General features: G+C 40.4%; 1 protein-coding gene across 6 annotated transcripts in view; it reads right to left on the bottom strand.

Annotated features, from left to right (window-relative positions):
• KIF13A (kinesin family member 13A) overlaps nt 1–22,152 on the bottom strand; it is a 115,856-nt gene that overhangs the window by 24,176 nt on the left and 69,528 nt on the right. For 3 of the 6 annotated variants that reach the window (XM_075416846.1, XM_075416844.1, XM_075416845.1), the window contains exons 12-22: nt 20,733–20,843; nt 19,462–19,596; nt 18,121–18,251; nt 16,284–16,370; nt 16,010–16,176; nt 9,332–9,542; nt 4,560–4,722; nt 3,769–3,909; nt 1,887–2,036; nt 1,261–1,425; nt 441–614 (exon numbers count right to left, since the gene is read on the bottom strand). In XM_075416846.1, coding sequence (XP_075272961.1) covers nt 441–614; nt 1,261–1,425; nt 1,887–2,036; nt 3,769–3,909; nt 4,560–4,722; nt 9,332–9,542; nt 16,010–16,176; nt 16,284–16,370; nt 18,121–18,251; nt 19,462–19,596; nt 20,733–20,843 — 1,635 coding nt within the window. Of the gene's footprint in view, nt 1–440; nt 615–1,260; nt 1,426–1,886; nt 2,037–3,768; nt 3,910–4,559; nt 4,723–9,331; nt 9,543–14,787; nt 14,911–16,009; nt 16,177–16,283; nt 16,371–18,120; nt 18,252–19,461; nt 19,597–20,732; nt 20,844–22,152 lie in introns of all 6 variants that reach the window. The other 3 variants (XM_075416841.1, XM_075416842.1, XM_075416843.1) reach the window with 2 other exon arrangements.

The following is a 22,152-nucleotide window of genomic DNA, read 5'->3' as shown; positions in this document are numbered from 1 at the left end:
AGTTTGGATAATAAAGCTCAACTCCGGTCAAGAAAGTTGTGAAACATATCATCTCAGCAATTCCTGCTTCTGCATACTGCATTTCATGCTTTGAAAATTTCCGTTAAAACGATGTCACAGCTCCAATGATCTTTTTTAAGCTACCAAGCTTACCAAACAAGTTCATGATAAGATGTCATTACATAAACTATAGTCTTCTCCATGTGTTGAATATGACATCTGAATTTAAAAGACCGATAATTAAAAGGTTTTTTAATTTTGCTGCATTTTGAAGAAGAGATGAAGTGAAATGTTATTGCATTCTAAAGTATAGTCAAAAATCATTCATTAGTTACATGACTTCCTTCTTCCCCCAGCGAAACAAGGATCCGTTTTTATAAACAGCTTATCTCAAACATACCATCCTCCTGGTAACGCTATTTCATAATAAAAATAGTTACCTTACAGTGAGAGAAGGTCACTGTAAAATGAGCATCCTTGCTCTGAGGTGAAGGCACATCTGGATCTACCACTGGTGCTGCTACTGTTGACTCACATTGATCCCAAAATGTATATTGACAAAAGACGAAGTTGGAGAGATTAGGTGGCAGTCCAGTTGCTTCTTTTATTTTTACCTGAGGAGACAAAAATAGATCTTCTCATAAACATGACTGTTCCTTCTTCAATCGTAAATTGTTCAATAACTAAACATTTAATCCAGAACTACCAACAGCCAAGAAGAATTTTTTAAGGACACTGCCAATTCCTCTCTAAGGATGTCCCTATTTAGGAAATCTGTGCTTTGCCTATACAGAAATGCAGATGCAAAGAAAGCAGTTACATGCATCTAACTAGCCCACCCATGTACACATTTCCTTTGAGGAAGCCAACAAGCTCAAGAGGAGAATGAAGCACTTCCGTCACAGAAGAAATGAAATCCAGACACCAGCCATAGACATTACAGTAGATGATCAAAGAAACCACAGGAGATGGCTACACAGAAAAACTGCTTCCCTTTCCGTGTCTGCCAAGGAGGACAGTCCTTGTAACATTGGTATTTATAACGTAGACCTGCATATACTAGAAACTATTGTGAATTAATCTCACCACTGGGAACCACAGCCAGTTAGACTGAACTACACTGAACTGGAACAAGAGAAGAATGTCTCTTTAAAGAATTTTAAGCAAGCAATAGCCTACACAGCTTAGTACTTTACATCAGACCGACAGCATAGCTACAAGGGCCCAAAACCGTTAACTTCGTCATGTGTTCTCACTTACCCTGCAAGAGAGTTTTTTCGCTCTATGAATAATTTCTCCATTGCTATCCGTGACTTCCAGGCTCCCACTCTCACTGGAGTTCTCGGACGAGTCATCTCCTTCCACCACGCGTTCTGGGACGGACCCAGTGACCCGCATGACCTCGACGTGCAGCCGTCCTGCAACCTGAGGCGAGACGAGCACTAAGAACCTGCGTACAAGGGACTCAAAGACATTAAGCTGGTGGACACCGAACCCCGGGAGGTGTGCAGAACAGAGCCAGACAGTGCTCAACCACCAAATGGAAAGCAGCAACGTCAAAGAAGAAGAGAAAGGAATTTAAAATTGTTTGTGTGCAGGACCACTGAGCTTTTTCACTCAGACCCAACAGAAAAGGCGCACAGTGTCACGACTGCACTCAGAACCCTCACGGGCTGGGCTCTGCTCCATTACCGACGCTGACAGGGGAATTTCAGCCTGCGGCTTCGGCAGCCAGGCCAGCAGCCAGACCAGCTAAAGGCGCAGTGATTCGCGCAGCCCCCATTCCTGGGGAAAGCAGGCGGCCGGCACCCTCCGCTCGCTGGCCGAGGGACCCCGAGGGCCCGGCGCAGGCCCCGCCCCGCCCCCCCGCCATGGCACCGCCTTACCGCCCCCTGCTGGCTGATGATGGGCACGGCGTGCTGCAGCTTCACCTCGTGGAAGAGGCACTCCAGGAAGACGTTGGCCACGCCGATGAGGTTGTGGTTCTCCTGCGCCTCGTAAAATGGGTCGCTTCTCCTGCCGGTCAGCTTCCTTACCTGCTCGGGAGGCCACAGAAGTTAGGCCGGGAACCATCAGCGCAGTAACGTGAAACCAAACAGCCGCACAGCGCGAGAATTCAGTCACTACCCGTCTTTGTCGTTCTGTCCCGTCACACACGTAGACAGAGACGAGGAGCACATCACACATCGGAAATGAAATCTTTGGGATCACGTATCGTACAGTCCTTTCTTTACTACAGTAAATAGCAATATAATGACCTGCATTTTTCAGTGATGTCAAGACAAACCAGATTCTACCACGAGCAAGCACAACAGCCATCCATTTCAAAAACTTTCGCCTTACTTTTTCCGCTCTGTTTACTCTTTTGAAGTGAGAGGACAAATCATTCCCGGGTTGAACAGTGGTCTGTGTGCCGGGTACCACAGCGAGGGCAAGGGGAAGGTGCGGGAGGAGTCCCGCTCAGGCCTGCAAGAGCTCCTGAGGTTCCCACAGGGCTGAGGTCCCATCTGCAGCATTTTCAACGTAAGTACCCCACAGGTGGCCACAAAGAATTCCAGATTCCTGGCACTCCCCAGTGGACGTGTTAGCTCTTTCCCTTTTCCTCCTCCTCTGTCCTCAACACATGCATTTGCCCTGTGTGTTTCTACGCAGCACATAGAACACCTGCATTACGGACAACACACGTCATGGCAAGGACGATCCTGGCTCAGGGAGAGATATTAATATATTCCCAGGATATGCAACCAGTTGTTACTAACATCAGCAGCAAAATCATCATTGTCTTTAGTGGGCACAGATGAAGTTCTTGACCTCCCCTTGTGTTATGATTTTAGAGATTCCCATTGTCCCATCCAAGCCATGTAACAAGGGCACAACAGCTGTTCAAACACAGCTGAGAATGATTCTCGATAGAAGTAATTCAAGCACTCTGTGTCAGCCACAACAGAGCAAGACGTACCTCCCATGCGCTTCTACCTGGATACTTTGCGGCTATCTTCTGGAACACCACAACTCACATCTACCTCTCGCAAGTAAACAGGCAAGCTTTTGACAAGCCTCACGCTTACTTCTCAAGGCTAGCCTACCACTTAAATCCTCAGGAAATGCCACCCAAGTTCTGATGGAGATACTGACATAGACCATGTAACTTCAGCCGATCTCTTCACTGCTCTAAGGCTGGGGGATATACAAATGAAATTATAGAACACTTCACATTTTAAGATCAAGGTCTACCTCACTAATATGTTCTGCACCCTGAGTGTACCTAAGCAGCGTCCTTGCTAGCTTTGATACCGATCGGAATTTAATAATTTTATTTCTAACGCAGCTTTCCGCTTCCATTCAGAGCTGCTGCCTATCTGCACAGCACCTGTATTATGCCAGGTAAACACATGCTCTTAATGGTATCGTAGGTCACTACCTCCACACAGTTACATCTGACCTCAGCACACTTCTATCTGAGAATACAAATGAGGATAGGACGTAGCTGTGTTTTATTCCGCACGGGCATTTGGAACATTTAGTATTATTCATGGTTTTTGTTTGGTTGTTTTTATTTTGTTCTCTTTCTGGTTTTAAAACCAGGATACCTTACCCTTTCATATACGAAGTCATTGCACTTTATCTGTACAACATATTCACAGAATCACAGAATTATTAAGATTGGAAAAGACCTCTAAGATCATCAAGTCCAACTGTTGACTATTAAAAGGAGTTAAAAGAAAACAAACTCAATTCCTGATCCCTTTCAGAAAATATATACAATACCTCGGGAATTTTCTCCTTCCACTCTTGATAGAGGTCTCTCATGTCAATCAGTTTGTTCTCTAGTTTCTCAATAGTCCATACTTGAGTACCTTTTCCTTTTCTTCTCACTTGAATAGCAGGCTCACTTACTATTGCACCCCTCTAAATCAGAGGAAAAAATAATCACTGCAGGAAAAATGCATGTAAGTAACTCTCTACTACTCCTATTTCCTAAAAAGGAATAAAACACAGAATATGCAGCTTCCCTTTGCATGCCAGCCACACTATCTCTGTCCTCAAACACAGTATACCTTACACATCTGAGGATCCAGACCTCTTTGTCCTTCTCAGACAACTACCATTCACACAGGAACATTAACACTCTCTGTCAAATCACTTATGACAAGCACATTATCCTAATTGCTATCATTACATTCACAGTAGCACTAGAACACCCTCAAGACAAAAAAATTGCAGGCATCTGTAACAAAAACCAACAATTTTTGCAAGCGTAACTCAAAAATACAGGTTTTACAGTAACAGAACACAAATGTCTGTTCACAAACCACATGTGCATATGGTGATCATACTGTTCGTTCAAGCATAAGAGCCATACTTCATGCTATGTTCCCATTTTCACTTATAATTAATCACTTTCAATATATTAAAGTCAGGTAACATCCATATTTTGCCTATGCATAATCTAACAAAAGCAGTATTTTATGGCCTCAAGTTAGATCAATTTTATATACGTCTACATTTTTTAGATTAGCCATAAAACTACATTTTCCAGCATTCTTTGCTGTCATTACCTTTTTGTTGGCGCTGAGGTTTTCAGCAGGGATCTGGAGTGTTACTTGATAATCTGTTAGCTTACTCATTTCTTCTGCTAAGAAGTTTGCTTCTCTCACCAGTGTATTTGCCTTTACTATCTGCTCCCGAAGTTTAGCCAGGCTCTGTCGAAACAATTCATCCCTGTGGTGCAGTAGGTAACATGAAAAATACACAGAAACCTATTTCTATTATTGGAAAGCTGCAAACAGTGGTGCTAACAAAGACTTTTCTAAAACAAGTTTAAGAAGAAATGCTGTATAGCTATGTCAGCAAACACGAAACAGTGTCAGACAATTTTATCGAGGAAAAGCCAAGATCATGTATTAAACAAGCACACTACTGTCGAGGTAAGTCTAGCACAGTAATGCCTATATAAAAGGGCAGTTACAGTGATTTGCCAAAAGCCCTAGGGACATTCCTAATTTTCAAGAAATTAAATAATTGCAGCTGTCTGTCTTGAGTCTGGAGTCCTGTTCCACAGAAACTACCAGTCCCAACATGTGAGACTTCATCTTGATAAAACCCGCTTTTTCCTCAGATCGTGATGTTGGAATCTGCAATCACTGCAGGCCACAGCTTTACATCATGGCTAAGGCTTTGCAGTGCTACAGACCCCCAGACCTCCCTCCATACACTTAAGACATCTCCAGCATACACATTAAAAAAAAAAAAAAAAAAAAAAAAAAAAAAATCTTAAGTCCTATACACCCAAAGAACCTTTTAAATAATAGATGAATGAGCACAGGTTACAGCTTGTGCACTCTGTACAATTAACAGTCTCTGGACAAATTCCAGAAAGGTTTCTCAGGCCTGTCTGAACAAATCTGTTCTAACGTAACACCTGGCAAACCTGCTGTGACACATACTATACCTACACCTGCGATACTAAGATATGCTCTTACCTGGGATTCTCATCTTTAATTTGCTGTTTAAAAGTATCACAATTATCCTCTGAGCAAATGTGAAATCCCCCTTTCGGTATTTCTTTGTAATCCCAACAGCACTTACTGCATCTCATCATCTTCATAAAACTCATGATCAAACTTCAGGTATTTCAGCAACACGTACTCCCCTGTATGACTTTTTGGCTTTTCTATGCCACATCCTACTGAAATACAGTACACTGTGCACATACACTCCTCACTTCTGCAAAATACAGACAAGCGTAGGAGGGACAAGCAAACTCATGGGCCTTGCTGTGAATACAGGCAAAGTCCACATATTTGTCTTTATTCAGACAAGCTCAGATCTTTTCTATGTCTTTACAGTACAAACCACAAAAAACTGTTAATATGCCTTTCAGTCCCCAACAGAATTCTTCTTGAGCGGCTTTCTTTTTTGAAAATACCCCGAAGAACAGCCCGGGTAATTCAAATTGCACTCCACTGGTTCCCTGATAACCATCTCAAAGCGGTAAATGACCAGCAGTGTTAGAAGCAGCCCTGAATTTTAGTGCCTTCAACACACTAAAACATGCAGCTTTGTCTCTCTCCCCTATCTGGCCTAAGTTTGCAACAGCGGTGGGTTTTGCTGGATCTTAAATAGCTGCTACTATCAGTGGATTTTTAGCCCATTTCCTCCATATCTGCTCCTGGTGACACACAGAAAACTCCTTTCCCTCTGCCTCTTGCTTCTGCTATCCAGACCATCAAGATTAAATGAGCAATTCCAGACCATGGGAGTAACACGTGACACATTCCACAGGCAGCTGTAATTTTGGATTCACCCAGAAAATGAAGGTAGAGTCAAGTCATCAATTACTCACTAAATAGTACTTAATACTGAGAGTGCCTTACACCTGCAACCACTGCGAGACAGCTGCCTAGCTTGAGAAACAGAAGGTGGCTTTGATCTGTAAGAGTGCTGTCAGAGCCGTGGGATTCGGCTACAGCCAGTCCCCTCCTTGATCTGGAAAACTGGCACTGACGAGCTTTTTGGAGAGGCTCCCACGCCAATCTTGGCTTAGCTAGATTCCTGAGAAAGGAATGGCTTCAGACTACAAGGAGGCCTTATGAGGAACTCAACGAATTATTATGGGTAGTGCTTATTACAGTTGTGTTTTTCTGTATACAGCTGTGCCAGCACCCTGCCAGAAACTTCAGCAAAAAAAAAAATTTTGAGATAGGACTTCTGAATTCTTACTACACAAAACATATGACAGCCTCCATCAGGATATTAACCAAAGCAAATACCTACTGAACATGAAATCCTGAAGCAATAGTTTAAGCCAGACAAGGGAAACTTGCATCCAACACTCACGCGGTGTCATTGCAAGCCTCTGGGATTCCTAATGCCACATACAGAATAGGTTGAACTAAACCTCTGGTCCGGTACACCGCTACCCAACACCCCCCACCTCCTTGCCCTGACAAACTAAATTTGTTCAAAGTTACAATGGGTTAACTCTATGCCAACAAGTTTTAATGCCAGGTCAGGCATCATCAGTCCTTCCACAGTCAGCATAAAGCCAGCATAAGCCCTGTGCAATGTGCTCTAGCTGATCTGACAGATACAACCACGTGCAGAGCTCAACTTCATTTGCAACGGCAACAGAGTGACAGCTAAAATGGCACTAAGCAAATCCCGTGCAATCCAGACACTCAGCTTTTTCGCACATTCTTCGTATCCAGTCTTCCCATTTTCTCCCTGCATTTCTTGCCCTCTGGCCAGTTGGCTGGTGAACACCCTCTCGCCACCATGTTGCCATGCTTTTACAGCAGAAATCGCTCAAATATTTTCTTCTGGTTTAAGAAGATTCAATTTTTAATTGAATATCTTCTATTTAAGAAGATTCAATTGTTTTGCCTTTTTATTCAGAAGCCCAAAGCTCTTCTAGAACTATAAATAAAAAGTATACTTAAGAGGATCTTCTGGAGGACAGCAAACTGCTAATTAGTTCTTTCAGAAAACTGCTAATTCAGTAGCAGTGCCACCACAACATTACGAGACTCCTTACTGATCACTACAAAGAGCATTCATTCTCCTCTTCTTTACAATGCAGCAAAGCACAGTCCTCAAGTAGTTCAACAGTTTAATACAGAGTAAAGAATTCACCCATGAAACCCAGAGGCAAAAATGCTTGCTCAAAGCACAGCTCCTCCTAAGAAATGCCTAACAACTACTGAGAAGGCTGGCAGAACACTTTGCCTTGGTATCACCCCAGATTCTCATTTTTTACGTCATCACATGGTTATGGTGGTTGCTTAATTTTAAGTTGGTCAATTATATTTTTTTCTTAACTCTCAAGGACAGACAAGAATTTTTTTGCTACTTCCTTTTCCCCTCAGCTGCATCTTTTTAGAGGTATTGCTTCCCTTGCCAGTAAGCCCAGTTCTCATCTCTGCTACTGAAGTGGGTTATCAATGATTTGTTGATGGCCTTGCTGTGCTCAAAGCAGTTCTGAATAGCAATGATTCCAACTAGCATGTTTCTCATTTTGCACTCCTCCTGTACCCCAAAAGAGCCCGCAAATCCCACCCATGACTCTGCAATGCTTTATATTCAGTTCCTAATTTTTCTGTTTTTAGCTTTTACAGGGCAAACAACTATTTTAATTAAAGCTGAAACACAGCACTACTTCTCCCTGTACTTGCATGGGAAGCATTCTAGTCATCGCTGGTGAACAGTTTGTTCACAGAAATCACAAAATAGAACCTTGCAGAAAAACTTAATCAAGATCTGTTCCGTTCTATTTCCAATACACTGAATTTGAAAGCTGCAACACAATCTTGGCTATCTTTGTTTAGACTCCTCTTGTACATGGACTTTTTTTTAAAATGGTAGAGAATAAATAAAAAAGAATCAAAATAGGAAACTACAGACTATATACATATACAAAAAAGGTTGAGTGAATAACAAAGCTTCTGTTTTAAAAGAAAATAGATTAAAAAGAAACTTACAAGAAACCTGTTAGTAAATCTAGTAATTCTTCCTGCTGCATTAACCCAGTAACAATACTTCTTTGTATGCAGAAAAATTCATTCATCTTGGTTGCTGCCCCTGGGACTTTTCTCCATGGAGTTGGCAACCTTCTCTCCCCAATGACATGGAGAGCAAGTGTCTCTCATTGTCAAGGTGCAAACACTCACATGCGGCTTACACTCTGCTCACATCCTCCTAAGTCCACGTGCTGTTCTTTTGCAGAGAGGCCTGTTCACCTCATGGCAAGCCTTTTGCTTCCTAAACAGCTCAAACATACATTCTTTGACAACTGCAATTCTCAAATACACAGCAATTCTCTTCTAAAGCGGGGCTTACTTTTAGAAACACATACATACAACATTTAAAGACTCCCATTTTCTGTATTTTTATGGGTTTTAGATTGCAAAATACTGTGCTCTCACTGTATACTCTCAACACACAATACTCCTTAGTAAACTCCTTAGTCTTAGTTGACAAATTTGCCTCTGTGCTATCCTTTCCTTTTTTCCAAAGTAACTTACACAATAACTGCTAACCGAAGCATTTCAGAAGCACTTTTCTTATTAAAAAAAATAAAAAAATGCTGTAATGCTGATCAATAAAAGCTAAATTCAAATTTCATTTGTGCATTATATCAAATGGGGAGATCTTGTATGCATGTCACACATCAGAACCTACTCTTAAATGAAATGCTAACACACTGGGAGAGGCAGAGATCTACTGCATGTCAACTCTAACAAAAAATATTATAATTTTCTGACAGATGGTTCAAGCTCCATCTTTCAGCCTATGTAGTTCTTATTAATTCTTTTAACTCCAGTATTCTCACCTCTCTTCTGTCCAGAGGTTTACTTTCTGCTGTGCAGTCTGAGCAGTGTAGGAGAGTCTGTCACTGCCATGCTGATGCTGCCTTTCTGGAGAGAGCTGCTGCCGCAGCAGCTCTAACTCACGTTCATACATCAACCGCTGCTCCTCAAGAGCACTCCGCTTCTCTTCCAAGTACTGTTTCTCCAAGATATGGACCACATTTTGTACTGGGTCTAAAAAGAAAAAAGGAAAAAAAAGAGAGGAAAAAAACAGAAAAGTGAGAAAATGCCATTTAAGCATTACAGAACGCTCATTATTTATTTGTTAACAGCAATCAACATATCCCAGAGTCTGTGCACACATGAGATAACCATCATCCCCCAAAACAAAAGCCAAAATAATAAATATTGCATTAAATAAGTAAATCCAAACAAGAAAAAAATCATGGCATGCAAAGAGGCTAAAACAATGGTTAAGACCCTTGTCTACTGTATACTTCAGTACTGTGAAGTTATAATACGTTCCAGAATCCCAGTGGGGAAAAAAAAGAATAGGTGGAGAAGGGAACAAATTAATAAGAAGAAAACAAAGCAAAACACAAGGGAAGATGATGTTAACCAGAAAAGGAAACAACTTAAGGAAGTAACAAGTAATTTGCTTTCTCCATTTTGGCAGAGAATAAAACACGTTGCAGAGCTGCAGCTGAAAACCGAGACAAACAAATTGTCTGACTAGTCATGCACCACGCTGCACTAATGCACTTCACAGCACAGACAGACAAAGTACATTGTGGAGGGGACTTCTGCATTTAGCTTTACAAATCACATTTTATCTTAGTATCAACCCAGAACAAACGTCTGTTTGGATACTCTATCCTGAAACAACAGCTATGGTTAAACCTAAATTGCATTCAGATTAAAGAAACATTACTCTGTCTACTCCTGGTTTTAGGTCCAACGCCAGACTCTGCCTCTGAAAGATGAATTCCATGCAATAAGCTCCTTCTATATGCTACCAGTCTACATCTGCTTCATCTATGTATATCTGAAAGCTTAAATACAGCAAAAAAAGTGGTTTGCAAGAGGACAAATCTAGACGAATACCTGAGTGACAGCACATCACCTAACAGATTGCTGACTCTGTACATCAGAAGGGGAAGGGAGAGGAGGAACTTCCATAGTTGGAGTGGTGGAATATTAGGGGAAGTAACATTGCAGCTCTACGACATGCCAGGATTTTCCAACACAAAAAATTCAGCTTTAAAATAATTGTTTGTGATACCTCTTTCATTTTGCAAATATGTAAAAAAAGAGCTGCTGTGACTTTTAAGAATGCCAGTCTGTCACAAAGGAGGGAAAAAAAAAACCACTAGATGTAATTAACACTGTCCCATTTTGGAACTAGAGACGTGCTTGTTAGGAAAAAGAAAAACAAAACAAAACAAAATCCACCACCCAAACATGTCAGTGATTTAGTTATGAATCACCTTGCCCTCACTACTAAAACCCAGTCCTGTAAGCTTTTGCACAAGGGTTCCCGATAATACAATGCTGCATGAAAAAAAAAACTGGGTTACTATAGCATGCAATAGAGGATTCACATGAAAGGTTCTGTAGGGTTTTCACCATCAACAGTGTTATACTGGTCACCATAACATGCACATACATTCTCCCAAAAAACGCATCCCTTGTATCTTCACAAACAAATATAGCATTACCGTATTCAGCAAAGTATAACAACTTCCTTAGTTCTTTTGTTACAGTAGGTTTCTCTTTGCCTCTCAGCATCTTTTTTTGAAATATTAAGATTGATGTAAAGCATATCTTTATTTTTGGCAGAAAACAAACACTACTGCAAGCTGTTACTGTGGCCTCATGCGTGGAAGAAATCACTGGCTTCACACAAAGGCATCATAAAATACCACCACAATGGTAATTAAAAAACACAAAGTTAAAAGTCGGTCAGTATAAACAGCAACCAAATAGCAAATCACTGAAGCATAAAAGTGTCTTAAAATAAATGGAAATATTATTTTTAGTACATGACATTGTCAGAAAGACAGCTAGCTATTATTAGCTTTTAAACAGACAGTGCAACAAAAACTGACTGAACCAAGTTCTAATATTCTAGACTACAAACCAAGTTATTCACGTTGATCTGCATTATCCTCATTCTCCTAACTTCTGCAGATAATACCAGAACTACTTTCACACGCATAGGTTTTACTGCATAATTCCTAAAACCGTTTTAGTTATGTGTAAGAACAGCTGGGAAATCAGGTATCATGCAGAAGACAGAGAAGCGGCATGGAAGAAATTAAAGCCCTCTATTGTGTTTGCAAACGCAGGAAATGAATCTAAGGCTGACTCATCAAGATGAGACTTTCCTAAACGGCTCAAAGATCAGCTCTGAGTTGAGCGAGCAGATTTCCTTCATCAGTGTGATCTTTTCAGCCATGTAGCTTTACAGGATCACAACCACCACAGGATCAAACTATACCATGGAAAATATTTGGAAGAAGATGCAAGAACCTAGTGTATAAATTCCTAGTGTTGATGAAATCCCCTACTGCTTGGGAAAAAAAGAGGTGGGTTCTTGTGGTGGGGCAGCCCCCCCCGGCCCACGCCTGGCAATCCCAGAAGCAGCCAGCACTGTATTCCTGCTTGCACTGCAGGAAGAGCTGTGCATTGAATCGGGACGACTTGGCCCTTCCCTTGGCTTTGTACAAGAGCAGTGAGTTGGGCCCATCAGCCGCTCCCTGACCGCACCGACAACTCCCGGTGCCTGGAGTCGCACCCGCTGCTGAAGGTCAGAACTGCACCTTCTGGGTAGTGCGGGAGTTGTGTGGTTGCTGTCTAAACATCAGGGTTGCTCATGTGCATTGTGACCAGGATGGAAAGTTACTGATGCCTGAAGTCACTCACCCTGACACCCCACAAGAAGCGGTACCAAGCAAGGCCCTCTGAGCTCTTCTGCCCCGCAGCGCTGCGCCCAGTAACTCCTCTGGGTGGGCGCCTCTCACAGTAACTCGCCAGCCACCTGGGCTGGTCTCCTCCAGACTCAGCCTTCGCCCGCTGACAAATCCTTCGATTTGAAGTGAGCGGGGGGGATTTTTATGATTGCGTGTGTGTGTGTGTGTGAATCGACTCAAAACATCATACTCTGCTACTGTGAATGTAACAGAAAATTCTTTGTAATCACTCAGTAAATGCTAAGTTAAATGGTGATTAACAGCTGCCAAATTCCTGTGATTCTGTTCTCTCTTTACACTGTGAGCACACCCTGAACTGCCACTAAGCATATTCCTTAGACAGGAACCGTTGTGGTCTAAGGCCGGGTCTGGGTCCAGCCGCACGCAGGCTCCTCTCTGAGCAGGGGTTCAGAAAGCAAAGGGTCCAGTGACTCAATGGGAGGGTCACCCTATCCCTTTATGCACTTTCTTACACTGTGTATAAATCATTTTCCATACAGAATCCCCTTTTGATTATGTATTAAATTTATTAAGTCATAGAATGAATCTTGCCAACAAACTGTGTAAGATTACATTTTCTAAATTTTCATTAAAATCTTTTCTTGCAAAGCCTTTGAGTGATCATTTAAGTGACCTAACCACTCATTCATGACAGTTATGCTTCTATTGAAATGCAAAAGGTAAATTTGCACTTTTAGAAGTCTTCAATTTAACATTTGAGAGTTTACACAGAAAACCCCAAGCCTTCCATAGTGAAAAAGCAAATGTGGTGTGAATTATAAACCATCTAGTTAGATGATCAAAAAATAAAGTCAAGTTTTTCACAATTCAAAAGAACCACTGTGTGTCTAAGTTAGATTTAAACATTGTGTTCCACAATTTTGGATTTCTCACAGAAAGTCAAATTAGGGAATATTCTACCCAGTGCCTGCCAAACGCACATCAGATTCCGTGTGGTGTTAAAAGTCCTAAGTCCCAATGCTTTACATATTTATGTGACATGAGTTCAGTGGCCCTGAGACGACCATTCATGTGCCACTCATCCTCTGCAAAATGTTAGAATATTAACATTTTAGGAATACACTTCTTCCATAGGATGAAAAGCATTTATTACCTTGCTGCCATGTCACTTAATTCACATCTGGAATCTGTTAATCCAGTAACAATAATTCCGAATAAATTCCTTAACATTTCACGTAAGTGCATTTTTCTAAGCAAGCTAGAAGGTTATGACACAGGCTGCCTCAGTTTCACCAAAATCCTCACCGTGATCTGTACCAGAGAAGCTGCATAACCTAATCACACTGCTTACTTAATCACTGCAGCGTATACAAGAATAAAGTAAACTTCTCTGCTGCATTGTGTGTTTGACCAGCATCACAAATCAGCGGTACAAAGCTGATCTGACAGAACCCACAAAGAAAGTTAACATGCTGAAGGGAGGAAAGAATCTGGATGTTTTCTTTACAGCTGTTTTCAAAGTTACACATTCTCCTCAGAGTTTCTTTGGAGCCGGATGCAATATGTGACACTGTTGTACTGGTTACATGCCATAAAAACAAATACGTTTGCGCCCTGGAGAAGCTAGGCTATTTATTTAAAGAGGGTTACTGTTCTCAAATGGATCAAGCAGGGGGAAAAAACAACTCCAAAAACCTAAAACAAAGGAAAAGAAAAACCGCCTGCTTTGGGCTATATCAATACATGCATATGAAGTAATTATCTAATCAGATTTTTAAAATACCCGTATATTCCCCCCTAGAGTTTCTCCAGAGAATAAGGATAATAGAAATAACTGTTGTCAGTTATTCAATTGTTTCTTATTCCTGACCTATATTTAGTTTTTCTTTTAAGGAAGAATAAATAAATAACAAAGCTGCTTTACATCTCACACAGCAAACTGCAGGCCTGTCAAAAAAGCTTTATTTTAGCTACACCACTGAGAAGAACAGAACCTGGAAGTGCTATCAAACTTTGAATCAAAAGACCAGCCTATGATCCTCACAGCCACTTGTTTTGTCAGGGTTTTATTCTCACTTGCTACTCCAACTTAGTTAAGCAACACGTATGTGGGAGGGGGCAGAAGAGACCAGAAGCAGAATAACTGGGTCAGGACACCTCTGAAACCGTGCGACACGTACGACTGTTAACATTCGCTGTGCATTAGGGAGGAACGCGCTCCAATGAAACAGCAAGGTCTGTACTCTTCTCGAGCAAAGACGCAGAGAACAACTGACCGAGACAAAAAATGGCCTGGACCACAATCAAAAAAAGCCTACTGAGCTAAAATGTAAAGACACTTGAAATATTGTGAGGAATCATTTGCATCAGCCAGATCACAACACGTGAAAACCAAAAAATGTGACCCCCCTGTTCAAAGAACACTGACTCATTGTAGACTGCTACAGTTTAGTCAAATCCCCAGTTAGTGACAAGCAGATCAAGCATCAATTAATGCTTTCAAATTTCTCCAGCAGTCTCATGCATGAGCCAATTGAGTTCAAAACCTTTGTCCCAGTTTTGGCACAGATACGGGATGGTCTGAGGCCTTAAAACAGGCAACAGAATCTTCAGGAGGGATGACAACACTGAAGACCACCAGGATGGCAGATTCATCTGAAATTCGTCTCCTGGTATGAGTGAACCATAATGAGAATATTTCTGTTATCAAACAGCAATTTCATATCAGTTTAAATGACCTGACCCTGTAACTCACTCACATAAGTAATCCAATTAAAATCAAACTGTAAAAACCATGCAAACTATTGCTAGAACATCAAGCATACGAAACCATCACGCTGTACTCAGTGGCACAACTGAGAAAGTTAAAGAATAAGAGGAGACCAAGAAAAAAGTAAATACTGCATTTCAACAAGTAAATCACAGCAAACAACAGAAATACTGTGAAGATATGAAGAAAGAAGAAGAGAAAGCAAAGAAACACCATCTACTCTGTCTTCCTGGTTAGGGACCAAAACCGAAGGTATTTGCCCCTCATATTTTGTGTATTAAAAAACCTGTACAAAGTCTTCAGCAGTTTACCAAGTTTTTCAGCCTTTCTTCATACCATATTATATTGTATGAACTATGGCTTGCCTTCTGGAAATCATGAAAATACTGTATTGTTTTATATATGCCATACTATTATTTTACATATACTGTATTTTATTATAGTGTCCAAAAAAGGCATCACAATAGGTTTTAACAAAGATTAAATAAAATATTGAGAGTGATCAAGTGTTAAAAACCACGCTGGCTGACATTTGACTGTTGGTTTGTTATAATTTCAGTGTTTTTTTGCTAAGGTTAAAACGGTGTCAGTAATACCTGATCTAAAAGAAAGGACGCAACTAACCAAGCCATATCTGGAGCACCCTTTTGTCTGCAGTAACTTGCAAAAGCAAGAGGTTAGTAGGACTCGGATGACGATTTGACAGGCATATGATTACAACTCAGCTGCACTATAAGGGACAGCAGATGTGCAGATAAAATTGTGTGTCAGGGCACAAACCAACCACTAATTTGTGTGTATATGCATATACATATGGTGTTTTTTTTAATACACACATATATATATATGCCTAACATTGTTTCTGTAAAATATCTTTTTCTGAAAATGCTCCAAAGGTCCCTGGAGCAAGTATCTCGCTTGTTCTACCCCGAAATTAAGTTCCATGCTCAATTTGTTAGACAATCCAAAAGAACATTTTTATCTGGCAGTTGCCTCACCATTACTATTCAGTGTCTTCATAATAACTTCCATTTGTGCAAACTCGTAGTTGTAGTCTGGTTCTGAAGAAGCTTCACTAGCTGCATCCAGATCATGCTCTCCTAACGAAGTTTCCTTCTCAAGGTCTTTCAGCCAATCTCGTCGTTTCCTCTTTGGTAAATTGATTCTGTGTAAACACTGAAACTCAGTTTCGAAAAAGTTTATGCAGAACAGTGGAAGAGAAAAAGAACAGGCTGAATGTAAAAGGGCTGGAATGTAAGTAACAAGTATTACCTAAAAAAGTGGTTGTTTCCCCATAGTATTCTATCTCCGTGCCATAACTGAGTGACAGAACATAACAGTGCACCATTTACACAGGATCTGAAAGAAGGAAATACAACTTCAGTGAAATAGATGGTTGAAATGTAACTACAACATCTACTGTTTCTCCCATCTACAGACAGTGATTTGTAGACAGTGATTTGTACCTGCCAGGTTTTCATTAAAGAATCAACGGGAAAGTTACTGGTCTGATGTCTACTGTCAGAATTCAACACAAAGCCCCTTTCTCCTCTGGCTTTGGCTGGTACAACTCCAGTATACATACAGACAAGGTTGCTTTTAGTTGCACAGTTCTCTGTAAATGCCTATTTCTCAAACTGGGTCACTGCCTGTTTCTTATCAACAGTCTGTAAACTTAAATGCATGCAAAACCTACTGATAAAGCTCTCCAAGATATAAGTCAGAGTTGTAAAACATATTGTTAACATACTCTGCATTCAAGCGTAAGAAAACGCCCTTAGATCCAAGTATCATGCTGTCAACAAATCGAGTCTCTATTATTACAAGGGTTTATTTTATGTGAACATCTGGTATACTGTATTTAGGTTTCAATCACAAAATTGGAAAAATGGTCTTTTTTTGAACTTTTGCATGTGTGAGTCAAAGCAGAAAATTTTATTTGAAAGAGGAAAAAAACTTCGGTGAAATGGAAAAAGTCTTTTCAGATGCAGTGTTCTGAATTCAGCTGTCTCTCTGAAGAAAGTCAACACAAACATGTAAGCATTTGATTTAAAACTAGATTTTTATTTTTTTTTTTCAGTGAAATTCTGGTAACTAAATTTCTGTTGACACTAGTATCTTAAGAACAGCTATTTAAGCATTATAGATCAGGCACGGGTAAAATAGAATTTATTTTGTCCACTGACATGTGCCTTTGTTCTTGCCAGTCGAAATGCCTGATTTCCAGTACAGTAACTCTATCACCACAAGTCTGAATCCCATCTGTTTGAAATTTTGTACTGTAGGCTGCAGAAGAAAAACGCAAATGCTAAGAGGTATTTTACTGAAGCCAGAATGAATGAGATCAGATTATTTTTTACGAGGTGTCTCTCAAACTCGTTTCTCATTCTAATACTAATCTATACATTATGTAGATATTCAGATATCAGACAAGCAGGCATGACTATTAACTAGGACAAAGGTACTGCTTATCACACACCACTGGAGATGAAGCAACAAAGATATTTACGATGCTACCCAACAAGCCACAGTGCCCCTCAAATGAAAAATAATTAAAATACAGAAGTAGAAACAAAAGGAGGAATGTTACTTCACACTGCATATTTACTAGACACAACAGTAATTAGAGATTTAGAAAAGAATGTAAAGATCTTCAGATCTTTAAAACACCTCCTTCTCACTAAATATTGAACTTTATGACAAGAACTACTCATGATTTATCGTCCTCCACCAAGTCACAGCCCACTATCCCACTGCACGGGTTGTGACAGCCAGCAGCGTCTCAGTGATCTTGTTACCACCCAAGATACAGCCAAGCAATGGTCCCTCATTCCTACTGAATACCTTGTTGCAATGGTTTATTCTGAGCCAAACCACTGATAGCCTGTTGTGCTGCAGAGTAGGTGGGTGGGTGCGTACACGTGTGCGGAAATCCCAGTTTTACCACTGAATTTCACTTGTAAGTATCTGTTTCAGTCACCCATATTGAAGCTACTCATTGATCAGAATGTAAGATACTTCTGACTACGTAAAATAAAAAGGCATGTAAGTTATCGTCTAGTAAAGAAACACAAACACTTCACTGGAAGGTGCTGCCAATCCTCCTTACCTTGCATTTTCTTTTGGTGTGAGTGTAACTTCTCCATCTAAAGCAATATCAATCTCACAGTGCTCTGGTTGGATCCCTATACCAAAGAGCTGTATATCCTGAGAGGTATCTGCACCAACTCTTGTGTGATCCTAGAAAACAAGCTGTTACTAAGAGACAATCAAACTATCACTGTTTATGTCACTAAGAAAATATTAGCTAAAGCACTGAGACAGCACAATCTACACACTCTCCTTTGCTAAGCACTTCTGTAGAGCAGAAATGGTACCACACCAGATTTGAAGACTGAAAGTTCACACAAACTCTTCTTCTGCTCTGCACTTTATCGTCATACAGCTTTAGATAAAGCAAAATAAAGCAGTTGACAAGTTCTGATTTAAAAATATTTCTCAGACTATGGTTGCATACAAGCAATAAATGCAAATAGTGAAGAAAACCAGCCATGTCATGCAGGCATATGAGTGAACCACAGCGATTATATAGAGGACAACGTGGATAGTAAAAAGAGGTGCATGGAGTTGGCTGCATTTGAGCAAACAGCGATATAGCAACTCAACTAAACATACTAATCTCTACATAATTTCAAGCCGTATTGTAAATTCTGCTGCAATACTTTGCTGTTGTCAGAGAAGTTGTGCTTTATCTGCTACTGTTCAAATACAGAAGCCCTACCTCAGCCACTAAAGCAGAAAAGTAACTATAAAAATTGACAGGACTGTCTTTCCTATCTTATTGACAAGGAGCTCGTGTTTCCTTACAAACTCATTAGGTTTGTATTTGACACTATTTCACTCTGACATGAGACTATGCTAAACAGAATGGTATGAAAGCTACTGGCACAAGGAAAACACATTTCTGCTAGTTTTTAACAGTGGGGTTTTTTCCCCTTTCTCGAAAGCTTTCTTGTCATCTATGTTTACTCTTACTATTTACTACTAAACATCATCTCTTTACAATTAACTCATTGAATATTTAAAGCAATCCCCGGTTCACTAAAAAAAAAAAAAAAAAAAAAATTACATCTAACATAAGGCTTTCACTTCAGGTTCAGCCCAAAAGGCAATTCTGTTTACATTCTGTCTGGAAAAGTTAGAAATTATCTCAACACTGGCACACACTGAGCACCTCTCGCACTGTTGCCAACCAAGAGTTCAATTAGGAAAACAGTGAAGCTGAACTGCAAAGGGAGAGCAAAAGCCCAAAGAGCAGGAAGAGGCCTGTCCTATTTTGCTGCAACTAGTCTTAAGAAATCTAAGTACACTCTGAATAAGAAACTGAGCCAGAAATTCAAAACAATAAGTGTCCTTTCATTCTGTGTAAACATCCTGTTCACATTCTTACCTTTAAATAGTAAACCAAAAGCTCATTGAGCGCAGGGTCTGCGTTCAGGTTCACCAGGTAACACTTGTCATCTCCAACCTTGATACCTGAAGACTCAAGGGAAATTCCCATGCTCTCTAGCTGTCTTTGCCTCTCCTGCAAGCACAAAAATAGGTTAATCTTGCCTGCTGCAATGTTTAGAGACAAGTACAGCAAGTAAATAAAAGCAGAGCAACTAAAGCTGAAGATGCGCATGCTGAACATCTATTCTGTATATTGCTACCAGAAACAGAAATTAAGATATTGGTCAGGTACCATATGTTTAATAGAGTTTATTTTCACACACCAACAATACAAAGGCAGACCTAAGCCTGAAACACCTGCTGCCCCAAAGCAGCACTTACTTACCTAAGCAGCCCCATTGATTTTATTAGAGCTACTCATAAGTAATCCAACGTGGCTTTCAACCTCTACGTTAGTTAAAAACTGGTCTCAGTTCATTTACTTCAAAGATAATCATAGTCATAGATAATTTAGAAAATAGAATGCCACAGTTTAGGTTTATTCTTTTGCAGCATTATTATTAATTCAGCTAAAGCATCTACTTGATCACACGTCTTTTGCTTTTTTGCTTTGCTACAGTTTGGGGGCTGCGGTTTTCTGTTTGGCTGATTGGGTCTGGTTTTCCTCCCTGCCCCACCCTCCTTTTTTTTTTTTTTTCTTTTTTAAATTTAAACAGTAGTTGCACCAAAGCATGTTTCTGGAACATTAGGACTAGAACAGCAAACTAATCCAACAATACTTGTTCTCCAAGCTATAGATGGTGGAAATGATGGAAAAGTACACTGGACTCCAAAAGTCTTAAATTTCAAGTACAATAATGAACAAACAGTAGTGAATACACCTACAAATTTTCCTTCTCTGGTTAAGTCACCAAAAGTAAAGGCAACAAATACTGCCCAAAATTCTGATCCTTTTGTAATTCTTCATTCTCTTTGTCACTTCAAGAGAAGCGCGTCCAAGATCCCACCGTGGTCCCGCAAATAACTGCGCTACCCAAACACATTTTGATGTTTTATTTTAAAATCAAGTATTAGTTTTCATCAATGATATTGTGACATAGCTACATCTACTCTAGTTTCTACAAGCAGAAACCAGGGGAGAAGACAAAAATCCAGTGGAATTCTAAACAGCTGGTGGGGAATACAATACATTCCACTACAGCTCACGAAATTCAGCTGACTTGCACTATATGAGTATTTGGCCATCCCTCCTCAAAATTTCTGAAATACCTGTGCAATTTCTTCTGTTTTCCTTAGCTTTTCTTCCCAGGTGACTGTTAGCTCTTTTATTAGTTTTTCAGATTCTTCCAATTTTTCCTTCAGTTCTGGTGCCTTCATCGCCTAAAAGACAGGAATTAGCAAAAACCCTCAGTTACTCTTACAACTGCAATGTTTGCTTGCACAAGGAAACTAAACACAGCAACATAAGATGAAATGCAACAAGTATAGATTCCAACCATATCCCCTGTTTTTTCACGGCAGAAGATAAACAAACAGGTCACTTGCAAAGGAAGAGGACAGAATCAACCTATAATGGGTCCAGATCTGAAACAGCTGAAGATCGACAGAGCTCCGGAAGCTAATGGAACCATCAAAATCTCTGGGCCTGGCCACTCCAGCTTCAGTGTTTGTATAAAAGTATCTTGTGTATTTAAAAACTTTGCTGTTCAACTACAGACAGCTAATGCTTACAAGTCTTTCTTCCAACAGTAATTTGAAATACAAATTCCTCTCCATGTTTAGCCTTCCGTTCCATCTTGGTTTCCTAAGTGTTCCTAGAGTTGCATTAAACCTTTCACACTGACCCTGCTGATTACCTTTGAAGGCAGGCATGCTCTGGAGCTAACACAGGCTTCTCATTTCACAACGGGAAACAAAAGCAAAGGGCTCAGAAACATCCAGCACCAAGTAACAATTCAACAGGCTGGCCTATAACTCCTATATAACTGGTTTTAACAGAAGGTATATGAGAAAAAAAATTTTTTAAAAATGAGTAAGACTTTGTACACCTTCCTACTGATCGTGTTCAGCCACAGCCCGCCAACATACCTAACAACACGCTACAGTAGTTCTCCAACCAGAAGCATAAATCTAAGATAAGCAGTAACCACACAGTGTTAACTGTTAAGGCAGTAAAGCAAATCGCTGATGGTTTCAGTGTGGCAGTTTTGACAATTTTTTATACATTTTCACAGATGTCAAGGAGAGAAATCTCCCACGTACTTTGTGGTCCAATACCAGATTCATGGCTTTTCACATGTTTCCTTTTGACATCATAGAATCATTAAGGTTAGAAAACACCTCTAAGATCATCCAGTCCAACCATCAACCCATCACCACCACACCTACTAAACCATGTCCTGAAGTGCCACATCTACATGTTTTTTGAACACCTCCAGGGATGGTGACTCCACCACTTCCTTGGGCAGCCTGTTCCAATGCTTCACAACTTTTTCAGTAAAGAAATCTTTCCTAATATCTAATCTAAACCTCCCCTGAGGCAACTTGAGGCCACTGTCTCTCATCCTACCACTAGTCACCTGGGAGAAGAGACCAACACCTGCCTCACTACAACCTCCTTTCAGGCAGCTGTAGAGAGCAATAAGGTCCCCCCTCAGCCTCCTCTTCTCCAGACTAAACTGCCTCAGCT

Source organism: Opisthocomus hoazin, chromosome 3 (genome assembly GCF_030867145.1).
Source record: "Opisthocomus hoazin isolate bOpiHoa1 chromosome 3, bOpiHoa1.hap1, whole genome shotgun sequence".
Taxonomy (NCBI): Eukaryota; Metazoa; Chordata; class Aves; order Opisthocomiformes; family Opisthocomidae; genus Opisthocomus; species Opisthocomus hoazin.
This window is presented reverse-complemented; position numbering and strand designations above follow the sequence as displayed.